The sequence below is a fragment of the Pezoporus wallicus genome, unplaced genomic scaffold, assembly GCF_028554395.1.
Source record: "Pezoporus wallicus isolate ANWC-B61680 ecotype Strahan unplaced genomic scaffold, APGP_CSIRO_Pwel_v1 contig_8232, whole genome shotgun sequence".
In the NCBI taxonomy this organism is placed as follows: Eukaryota; Metazoa; Chordata; class Aves; order Psittaciformes; family Psittacidae; genus Pezoporus; species Pezoporus wallicus.
In genome coordinates, this window is record NW_026637105.1 from 969,758 (window position 1) to 981,139 (window position 11,382).

An 11,382-nucleotide genomic window follows, 5' to 3' on the forward strand; every position below is an offset into this window, starting at 1 on the left:
ATCTTATGAGAAACTTACTCATTTTCTTCCTCTGAAGTCCCTCACTCTTTCTTCTTTGTGAGCACTTTCATGTACATCAATTTTTTCCAGGTACTTGGAATGAAAGACATTTGCCTTTCGTGCTCTCTCAGCGAGAAAAGATAAATAACTTCTAAGCTTGACTGGTTGAAAGCAAAGCATTGTGCTAACTGCTTTTATGTCATGGCTCTGAGCTGAGAAGGGGTTCAGTTCAGTTCAGTGATACGATTAGCAGAAGGAATAGTTTCAGTTTCATTTCCCTGGTCAGATACCTTCTGCTCGGAGGCCCTTTGGCCACGGTGTTTGTTGCCCAGGGTGTGCTTGGGCTATTTTTGCCTCTTGAGGAATTGCTGGTCAGCCTGGCTGGAGTTCACACTGATTTACAAGATGGATTACCTTGAAGGATTAACATTATTAATAGATTTTTTGCACATAGGATCAAAGTTCTGAGCACTTAAGTTGTTCATAATCAATAGATCCCAATGATCTGCTGACCATGCAACAGCATTTATTATTTGAAATACTCTTTTAAGGAGCAAATCAGGCTGTAGTCTCAGGGTGGACAGAGAAACAAGAAAGAAGAATTGAAGAGGATGCTTCCTGCTAACAGGGTTTCTACCTCTGTGCTGTCCCACTGCAAGACACATGTTTAACCCCTTCATGGCACAGCTCTGCAGCCCGGTTTGGGAGCCTGGCAGCGGGTATGCCACGTTACTCCTCACCACGCGTGTTCTCAGTGCTGGCTCTTTGGATTTTTGCAGAGATCTTTGTTTAAAGTGCTTCTGGAATGTGGCTGTTTCCTTTCCATCCCTAACTACTATGATTCTATTCTATGGTTCTATGACCTGGCAGTTCTCCCTGCGAGAGGTGCTCGCTGCAAACCTGCTGCTCTCTCCTGCCTTCGGTTGACTAGAAGAGGAAACGGCGCATGCTGAGCACCACAGAATTAAGTGCAGATTGAATTACCTTACAAATAACTCTGCCAACCACTGTCTAAAAGAAACCCCTGGATTTCTCTGGCAGTCACCTCCTCAGAGGCTTGAAATGAAACAGCAGCGAAGGCTCATTTCGTGTTTCCCCAGGGTGTGCTCCCGCAGCGGCGAGGCTCCACCGGTGCTGGTTTAGTGCCAGGGGCACAGAAGGGACTCTGAATGTGCAATAAAGTCTTCAGGTTTTGGTAACAATCTCAGTAACTCTTCTCAGTCCCTTGAGCAAGTTTCACTGTTGCCTTAAAAACAAGCAAGCAGAACAAATGCTCGCCTTTAAAATCCATACAATGCTCTTCTCAACCCACCAGCACCGTGCTCACTGTCTAGGTTGGAGTTTTGCTTCCATCAGCACAACGGGTTCTCCCCTTTTTGCTTCCACATGTCATCTGTTTTGAAAATTCCTAGCAGAGCTGAGTGCTAGCTCTGGCCAAGGGAGAGTTGTAGAGTTTGGGATAGTTTGTAAAGTCAGAAAGGCTCAAAGGAACTTGGGTATCTTGGACTCCTCTAGCTGCAGAACTTAGTGTCCATTGGACATCACATTCACTAAGCTGATGGTTTTTCAGCAGAGGTATGTTTTTTGTTAAAGAAATAAACCCTGAAATAGCTGAGATTATCGCCTGCTTACAGGGAGAAGGGAGTTTGTCTCAGTTAAACAGTCCAGCTAAACAAAGCATCAAACACCAGATCTCAAAATGCATCCTGAGTGCACATTAACACAAATCCAGCCCAGCTTCCTGCTGTTCAGACTTAGGGATGGGGAGGCTGCAACAACCACTTTAGCCACAGCAAGGTTAATTCTGTGGTTCATAGCCAGCTATCAGGCACGCCAACAAGCAGCACACCTAGGGGACTTAGCCCTATGAGCCTTGGACTCTCTGTTGTCTCTTCTACACCTGAAACACAAAAAGCCAGACCTTTGGAGAGGCTGCCTTGACCTGCTGGGAGCCCGGCTGCTGCCTTGAGAGGAGGGTGTGGGTGATGACTTCTGACTTTCTCCCCAGTTAAGCCACCAACTCATCCTACAGCCCAGGGGCCAGCGGGCACTTCACTCCCGTTGTACCAGTGAAGCCTCATGTTCCGTCCCTTGCCAGTCTGTACCTCGGTTGTACCCCTCTGTAAATTGGCCAGACTTTCCTACCTCGTTTGGGCATTATGAGGCTAAATTCTGTCGGATGCTTTGCAGCCCCGTGATGAAAGGTGCTATATAACTGCAAAGTGTTACTTCAAAAGATTTAAATAGGTCACCAGTGCATCATAACCTATATTAAAAAAAAGAAAAAGACTTTTTCTTATATGAGAGTTTATAGAGTTCAATGTATGGTATTAATAAGTGAATTATGGAGACCCCAAAAATAGTTTTTGTTTGAATCGTATCTGTATTCTGGAAAAGTGATTAAAAACCTTTAACCTTAATAAAAGAGTACATCCTCATTTCCTGCATCATGTTGGAATCTGAGCTTAAAAGCAGAGATTTGGGGGGGTGAGGGGGTAGTTTTTAGGGAAAAAAAAATAAGGGAAAATTGGAAGTACAATGAAGGACGATGGTGTGTGAAGGGCAGAAGCAGTGGGGCAATGCTGTGGCCATCTCCTGATTGGTGCTTATCTCAGGTAATTAACTCCAGAGAAGAGCCACTGAAACCAGCTGGTTGCCATCGAGAACCTCGCTCACGTGCGCGTGGGGCACAGCACAGGACACAGCACGTGTCAGCCCAGTCTGCCGTCCATCACCCCCACTGTGTGTATTAAACAGTTTATAACACACCTACCTACAGCCGTCTGGGGGAGGAAGTGCAGCACTACAAAAACTCCAGCTGGAATCTGTGCCTGGACCCCTGCACATCCTGAGGCACTTGATGGGTACCGGGATGCCAACCGCACACCAACCACCACAACACCCCTGCCTGCACATCACCTTTATTGGTTTCACTGCTCAAGCTTAGCCACAGCTCTTATGAGGGTGGGCAAGTCTCTGGGGGCTACCCAGTGCCTGCCATGCCATCAGAATCCTCGTCATCGCTGTTTTGGCTTTCTTCGTTTTCATCACCTGGAGGCTTCTCCTTCCCCCTGGACAAGGTGGCACCAATTGCTGCCCCTGATGGCCCCAGGATAGTTGTCAGCCCAATTTTGGCAGCAAGAGGCAAACCTGCAGCTCCTGCAAACACACAACGAGGTGTGATGCTCCAAGAGCATTGATGCTGCCCACTGAGGGACCCAGCACAGGGCAGAGATAACCAAGGACCCCTCTGGACTATGGAGCGCACACAGCTCCATGAGGGCAACCAGCCCCTTTCTGCTGCCCCTTTCTGGCTCTGGCCAGCGCCGTTGATGAACTACTCTTGCCAGAAGAGCAGATGCCTACAGCACAGCCCCGAGTGCTCAGCCTTGGTGCCCTACCCAGCACGTCCCGACTCTTCCCCCCACATCCTGGATTCATCCCTTCCCCACGGTTCTGGGTGATTTCACACCGGCGATGGGCTGAAGGTCGGCTGTGGCTCTACAACAACCCGAGCGCGTACCCCTGCCCTCCCCACTCACCGATGGACTGCAGCACGGCCACGGTGCTGCCGGCAGCCACCCCCCCGCCGTTGGCTATGGCAGCTGCCGACATCAGTTTGGCAGCAATGGAGCCGGCGGCGATGCCGGCTGACGTAAAGCCCAGCGCACCGACGGCCACCGGGATGCCAATGAGCACCACTCCTGCAGGCAGGACACGGCAGGCTTAGCATGGCCTCGGTGAGCGCATCTCCTCCTGCCACCAGCACCACGGACCCGGCCCCCCAGAAAGCACAGAGGTGTCAGGGTGGGGAGTAGGGGCACGAGGTGCAGGGACACCCAATCCTCAGGGAGGACAGAGGAGAGGGACTGGGGAGGGAGAGTGCGCTCAGGCTGCCCAGGGCAGTGGTGGAGTCACCCCCCCTGGAAGTGGTCAAAACCCATGTGGACGAGGCCCTCAGTGCCACGGGTTAGTGGCGGCCTTGGCAGTGCTGGGTTGGACTGGATGAGCTGAGAGATCTCTTCCAACGTAGCTGATTCTATGAGAGGAGAGAGGAGAGCAAAGGGGGGGCAGAGGGAGGCAAAGGGCGGCGAGGCGAGGCCTGGCAGCGCTGCGGCAGTGGGTGCAGGCTGGTTTCCAGGCACAGACCGGTGCTGCCCCATCCCTCGCAGCAGCCCCCCCCCAGCCTGACCCCATCCCCTGCTGCCAGCCCAGGGATGGAGCTGGGCAGCGACCCCGAGCGTGGGTCCTCGGACGCCTGCCCCTCACCTGCTCCAGCTGCAGCTCCAATGACTGCTCCCGTCAGTTTACTCACCATGGCTAAAGGGGAAGGCATGGGGAGGGCAGGGGAGGGCAGGCAGCTGCAGCTGCCCCCAGCCCGCCTCTTCCCCCCTTCAGCTGCCCTCAGAAAGGGCTGATACCAGCGGTGAGGCCAGTGGCAGGACTGGGAAGGGGGAGAAGGGAGATAGATGATGGGAGAAGGGAGATGATGGGAGAAGGGAGATGATGGGAGAAGGGAGATGATGGGAGAAGGGAGATGATGGGAGAAGGGAGATGATGGGAGAAGGGAGATGATGGGAGAAGGGAGATGATGGGAGAAGGGAGATAGATGATGGGAGAAGGGAGATAGATGATGGGAGAAGGGAGATGATGGGAGAAGGGAGATGATGGGAGAAGGGAGATGATGGGAGAAGGGAGATGATGGGAGAAGGGAGATGATGGGAGAAGGGAGATGATGGGAGAAGGGAGATGATGGGAGAAGGGAGATGATGGGAGAAGGGAGATGATGGGAGATGATGGGAGAAGGGAGATGATGGAGATGATGGGAGAAGGGAGATGATGGGAGAAGGGAGATGATGGGAGAAGGGAGATGCTGGGAGAAGGGAGATGATGGGAGAAGGGAGAGATGGGAGAAGGGAGATGATGGGAAGGGAGATGATGGGAGATGGGAGAAGGGAGAATGGGAGAAGGGAGATGATGGGAGAAGGGAGATGATGGGAGAAGGGAGAAGGGAGATGGGAGATGCGAGAAGGGAGATGGGAGATGCGAGAAGGGAGATGGGAGATGCGAGAAGGGAGATGGGAGATGCGAGAAGGGAGAAGGGAGATGCGAGAAGGGAGATGGGAGATGCGAGAAGGGAGATGGGAGATGCGAGAAGGGAGATGGGAGATGCGAGAAGGGAGATGGGAGATGCGAGAAGGGAGATGGGAGATGCGAGAAGGGAGATGGGAGATGCGAGAAGGGAGATGGGAGATGCGAGAAGGGAGATGGGAGAAGGGAAGCACCGCGGGGTGTCCCTCAGCCGTACCTCCCGCCATGATGCCTCCCTGCCCGCCAGTCCCAAAATGGGGCCGGGGCTGGAGCCGGGTCCTTCCCGTCCCGCCCCGGGGCCGTCCCCGCTCAGAGTCACGCCCAGGTGGAGGCGGCGGAGTTGTGCGCTGGGGGCGTTTATTCGGGGGTCAGACCCAGCCGGTACAGCGGAACGGGGGAGATGCAGGGGGTCGCAGCGTGGGGACGGGTGGGGGCGGCTCCCGGCAGGCATCGTCAGGGTCCCGGTGGGCATGCGGGGGATCAGAATGCGATAGCCCCCATGACAGCTCCCAGGGCTGGCAGCACAGTCTTCACGGACATGGGGAGTCCTCCTGCCCCTGAGAAAGAGGAGGAGAAGTCAGCCTGAGCCCTCCCAGCCACGGCGTGGGGTCTCCACTGTGCCCCATCGCTTGGAGGAGGCCCCCAGACCTCACCATCCAGCGTCCCCATGGCCAGCACAACCAGTGGGGCAGCGACGGGCACCCCGAGCAGATGGGACCCCAGGTCCCCCCACTCCTGTGGCAACCCCAAGCCCTCCCCACGCAGCTGGTACCACCCAGGGAAGCCAAACCAGCCCTGGCTGCCCTCCAGCATCGCACCAGGAGCACTCACCAAGCGACTGCAAGACGGCCACCAGGCTCCTGGCAGACACACCGCCACCGTTGGCTATGGCAGTGACAGACATCAGCCTGGCGGCCAGGGATCTGGCTGCGATTCCGGCTGGGGTGAAGCCCAGAGCCCACACGGCCACGGACACAGCCACGGAGATCCCTGCGCGGGAGAGCAGCAGCGATGACCTCCCACAGGCACCCGCTTGTCCCCAGCCCCGATTCACTCCTGTGTCCCCCAGCCCTGAAGCGAGGGGTGCTGGAGGCAGAGCTCCCGCTCCGCCGGGGCAGCCCAAAGCGGTGCAGGGTCCCGTGGCCAAACCTCCCTTCCTGGGGCATCCACGGGCTCCCTGGGACAGGCCAAGGGGAAGGGGCAGCACCCCCCCCCAGGAGGGGTCTGTGTGTGCAGAGCAGCAGGGAAGTGACGCATTTCCACGCAGCAACACCCATCCCCGTGCCTCCGGTGCCTTACCGATCCCCACGGCCGCCCCGACGGCAGGGCCAACAAGGTCTGGAACAGAGATATTGAGGGCTGTCAATCCGCCGGGCTGGCAGCAATACCAGGGGCTCCCGCACCCCTGGGACCCCGCAACCCTGCCCACCGGAGCATCCCTGTGTCCCCGGCCCCACGAGACCCCACTCGCCCACCCCGAGCCCCCCTGCGCTGCCCCCGCACGCAGCTCACCCATGGCTGGAGCGAGAGCGGGGCCGAGCTCGGTGCTGCGGGGAGCGAGAACAAAGAGCTCCTTCCTAAGGCAGCAAACGGGGCCCGGGCCCCCGCCCCCTGCCCCGCCCCGCAGGAGCCTCCCCCCAGTCGCTGGGGCCCAGCCCAGTGGGGGGAGCAGCCACAGCTTTTGTTCATCCCCCCCCTCCCCACAAGGGGGTTTCGTTCCCATCGCGGGGTCCCAGCGCCACGGCTCTGCCCCTGCGCCGCCGAGGCCGGGGATGGGGCCGGGGATGGGGCCGGGGATGGGGCCGGGGATGGGGCCGCGCCTGACGTCACGCAGCGAATTCCCAGGGAACGGGTTTCGGTTTCCCCAGTTCCCAGCCCCGCTCCCGGGTCCCGGCCCTGGAGCGGGGGCGGGGACGGGACCGGAGCCAGCGGAGCTGCGTTTGCCCCGTCCGCAGCGGCCGGACCCCAGCGCTGCCCCCACAGGGACCCCTCCACCCCCTGGACCCCACCATGGGATGGGGCCGCGGGGCTCGCAGTCACCCCCCCGCGTTCAGCAAGGGGGCAGCGGTGCTGTGGCTCATGCGCCGCTGCAGCTGGTTGAAGGGGACCAAATCCAGTTGCAAGTTGATCTGGTTCCTTTTGACCAGCCCCAGGGATGCATCGTCTCTCCGGAGGCCGGTGCTGGCGGTGCTGGTGGGGAAAGACCCGGTGCGGGGGTCCCAGCCCAAAGATACATACTTCTTAACATTCCATAACGCCGGCCGACTCCATATGGGCATATGAAGAAGTATGTAGGGTTGGGAGGGAGAGGTGGGCAGCATGGGGCTGATGGACACCATCGGCTCCGGGTGACGGGACGCTGGAAGGAGCCGGCGGCTGTGGTGAAGCATCTCCGGCCCCCGGGGACATCCCCCCTTGGTGGTGGCACTGCCCCCTGGAGCAGGGGGAGCTGCGCGTCTGGGGAGCAGGACAAGGCCGCGGCCAACGCGCGTGCCTGGGATGCGGCTTCCGCACCGGCCGGAGGATGCTCAGGCTGGCGATGCACCCACTGCAGGGCGGTGGCTGCCCTTCACGGGTGCTGGGGTGCTCCAGGATGTGTCCGAGGCTCAGGTCTCAGGCACTGGGGCACTACTGAGATGGGGCTGTGTCCTGTGAGCCCGCAGACGTGGGACCCCATCGGCCCTGGATCTTGGCAGGGTCCCCACTGCGGCTGTGGTGCTGGGTCAGGATGCTCCAGCTGCACCCCCTGCACCCTGCAGCGCCCCCAGGACCCCCCACACCACCCTGTCCTCCAGCCCATGCACCAGAGCAGCGGGTGCATCTCAGTGCCTGTGAGGCCAGCACTGGGGGCACCCGGCACCCTCTTCCCATGCTGCAGCTCTGCGCAGGGGAGGCTGGAAGTGCCATCGCCCACGGGAGGCTCAGCTGAGACCTCAGGGGCTTCAGACCCTACTGGGGCTGCGGGAGGGCTCCCCAGCCCCAGCACAGTGCCCAGGGCAGGGCGATGGAGGGCACGAGCATCACCACAGCCCAGCCATGCTCTGCCCCCCATCAGTCCTGATCCCACTGCGGCCTCCCTGTCCCGAGCGCCCTTCCCACCCCTATGCCCCTGGCTGGAGCGGTGCCATGGCGGTTCCCAGGCCTGTCCCCTCGCAGCCTGGGGAGCAGGACCCCGGCAGGGACACACCGTGGCCGTGACTCAGCGCCGGGAGCTGCGGCCACACGTGCTGGAGCTCCCTGCAAGAAGCCGGTGGGTGCCAAGTGCACGCTCACAGCAGCCACAGGCAGCAGAGACGCTGCTCCATGGGCTCCGGAGCCCCCAGACATCCCCATGGGGCACAGGGCTGCTGCCAGCACAGCCCCAGACCCAGGGATGCTCCTCCAGCACCCCAGGACCTCCCACACGGGGACCTGGCACTGGGGCCCCCCGGGAGATGCAGCTCCCAGGACCCAAGTCCCTGGCGCAGGGGCAGAGCCTGTCCGAGGGGAGCAGCTCCATGGGCCCCGGCTGACCTTGGGCAGCCTCCCAGGATGGCAGAGCTGCAGGTACCAGTGCTCAGGGGGGTCCGCACAGCGCACGGCCCCGGCCACCCCTCGGCCGGGCTCCCCTGGTGACCTTGGGCTGCCCCCAGCAAACGGGACATTTGCTGCATCCAGGGTGCCCATCGCCCCCAGCCCAGGCCGCCCCTGCCCTGCCCCACAGCCCCCCCCCACCTCCCCCGTGCCCAGCCGTTCCCTGTCACCAGCACAAGCCCCTCTGCAGCCCCCAGCCCCAGCGCTGCCCTTATCGGCTGCAGACGCAGCCCCAAGCAGAGGCTCTCCCGCAGCTCCTCTGCGCCCCTGCTCCCTCCTGCACCCCCAAGGGCTCCGGGCAGGGCGCTGGTGGGCACCGGGGGCCCTTGCTCTTGCAGGGGGCAGGCAGAGGAGCCGGGGGTGCTGCCTGGGGCTGGCTGTGGTGGCACCCGGGAGCCTGCACAGCACCCAACAGCCCCAACCTGTCTATAAAAGGAAGCAGCTTTTCCCCCTGCTCCCCCCAGCGCCGTGCTCTGCGGTCGCTGCCTCGCAGGGGCCTTTCCAAGTTTCCCTGTTCAGCGCTGCCCCCCCGAGCGGCTCCCCCCGGCTCATCCATCCCCAGCGAACCCACTGCGGCAGCCGCTCAAAGCAGCACCGCAAGGCCCAGCGAGGAGGAGGGAGGTGGGTGCAAGGGGAGCACTGATGGAGGGTGCCTGGGGAGCACCCTGGACCCTGCCTGCGCTGTGCCCCTTTGCCTGCAGGCATTGCCCGTTGCAGCACATGGCCCGTAGAGCCCTGGTGCACCCGGCCACGGTGCTCAGGCTTCTCCTTGCCTGTGTCCAACCCACGATGCTGGGATGCCCGGGAGCTGGGCTCCTCTTCCTGCCCCATCCCACTGGCATGGGCTGCCCCTGCTTTGTGTGGCCGAGCCCCACTGCAGGGGATGACCCACGGGAGATGGGCCAGGCTCTGCCCCGCTGCCCGCGGACACGAGCACCCAGCACCCGCTGCCAGGACCTGCCGGGGGTGCCCCCAGCCCCGCAGACTTCGCTGCTGCCCTCACTCCTCCTCCCGGGCTGGCCCGGAGCTGCGCTCACCCCAGCGGCCCCGGTCCCCCCCCTGCCCACCCCGAGCTGCAGGCAGGAGCCGGGCGGCAGCGGCAGCCCCAGCCCGCTCGGGGCTCGCTGAAGGTTAAACGCTGCCGGCGGGGAGGTCCCCGCTGCCCCCCGCACGCCCCGCACGGTCACTCACGGCGCTGGAGGTGACATCGCCCGGCTGCGGCTGCGGGGACACCCGGCTCCAGCGCGCTGCTCCCCCGCTCGCCTTGACTTTGCCACAGGACTGCTCCGGCTCGTCCGCAGGAGCTTGCAGCATCCTCAGTTCAGCGGGAGAAGTTCCTCGCCGGGGAGGGAGGGAAGGAGGGAGGGATTTAAGGCAGCCCCTGCCTGGGATGCGGATGCCTCCGGGTGCAGGTGAGGACCCCCCGCTCGCTGGGCACCCCGCAGACCGCTCCTCGCACGCCCCATCCCGGCCTCGGTGCCCCAGCGCGTGGCTCGTGGTGTGCCCGGCTCCGGGGATGCTGCACGGGTGAGCCCTGCTGAGCACCCATCTCCCTGCTGAGCACCCATCTCCCTGCTGAGCACCCATCTCCCTGCTGGACCCGGCTGTCACCAGCGCGCAGAACCCGGCCCCCGCTGCCTGCCCGTGTCCCCTGCGCCACGGCGGGGGTCCTGGAGCAGTGCCATGGGCAGAGCTGGGCCCAGCACTCGGGAGGGTGAAACCTGTCACTGCTGCAGCCTCAGGGGCTCCCCCAGCCGAGGGCCGCCGCACAGGGACGGGCATCCCCGGGCTGGCGAACCCAGCACCCGTGGGGCAGCGGGTTTAGCATCCAGAGCAGCAAAGCCCGGGGGTCCAGGGGTACCCCCGCTGTCCCCAGGCTCCCACCCAGCCTACCTCTGCCTGCAGAGAGCCGGCGGGGCGAGGGGCTCAGCGGCTCGGGGCTGCAGCGGGGGCAGGAGGCTGGGAGACACCTTAGAGTGGTTCCCAAAGGGAAAAGCCAGGACAAGCAGCGGCGTCCCTCCCGCGGCGGTCCCGGCGGCTCCGCGGCGCCCTCCCCACGCCGGGTGCGCTCTGTTTGCCTGCTATTTTTGGCCGCCTCAGAGCTCCTCTCGGGCTATTAATAATGAGAGTGCGAAATTCGTTTGGCCTCTCCTATATAAGGGAAGGTAGAGGCTTAGAGGCAGCTAAATATACTGGCGCGTGCGGGAGCAAGCGGGGAGGCTTTGGCACCGAGTGTGGAAAAGAGATTGAACAATGGAAAGACGGACTCACGGGGCCCTGTGCGGATGGACGGACCCTTGGAGGGATGGATGGAGGGCGATGGCGGCCGTGGGCCTGCTCCGCAGCGCCCACATCGCAGCCTGAGACCCCTCAGGGCCCTGCTTCGGCAGGATGAGGCGGCACAGGGCACTCCTCCAGCCAAACCCCGGCCGCTCCTGGGGCAGCTCCCGCAGTCATGGGGGCCGTGCTGGGTGCCAGCGGTGCCGCGGTGTCCCCAGGAGCCACCGGCATCCCTGCAGCGCCCACATCCATCAGCACAGGGCTCTCAGTCGTTGTCACCCCAGGTGAGGTGGGGGAGCTCCCGTCAGCGCTGGGGCTGGGGGGAGCCCGGCGGGAGGAGGTGAAGCAGCAGCAATTGAGGGGATCCTGATGACAGGGAGGTGCTGGGGAGCGGTGCCAAATCCACACGAGGAGCAAGGACAGCGAGGGCAGAAAGGG

The 11,382-nt window shown here is 61.9% G+C and overlaps 1 protein-coding gene and 1 long non-coding RNA gene across 2 annotated transcripts; both read right to left on the reverse strand.

Moving 5' to 3' along the window:
- Positions 1-2,905: 2,905 nt before the first annotated feature.
- On the reverse strand, positions 2,906-3,741 carry LOC130596165 (interferon alpha-inducible protein 27-like protein 2). Its single transcript, XM_057403500.1, has 2 exons — positions 3,543-3,741; positions 2,906-3,159 (listed from the first exon to the last, which is right to left on the reverse strand). Exons 1-2 carry the CDS (start codon positions 3,613-3,615, stop codon positions 2,984-2,986), a joined length of 249 nt encoding a protein of 82 aa, XP_057259483.1. The 5' UTR covers positions 3,616-3,741; the 3' UTR covers positions 2,906-2,983.
- Positions 3,742-6,389: 2,648 nt separating this feature from the next.
- LOC130596166 (uncharacterized) lies at positions 6,390-10,887 on the reverse strand. Its single transcript, XR_008971481.1, has 3 exons — positions 10,558-10,887; positions 6,604-6,668; positions 6,390-6,429 (listed from the first exon to the last, which is right to left on the reverse strand). It is a non-coding gene; the product is annotated as an uncharacterized LOC130596166 (long non-coding RNA).
- Between the last annotated feature and the right edge of the window lie 495 nt (positions 10,888-11,382).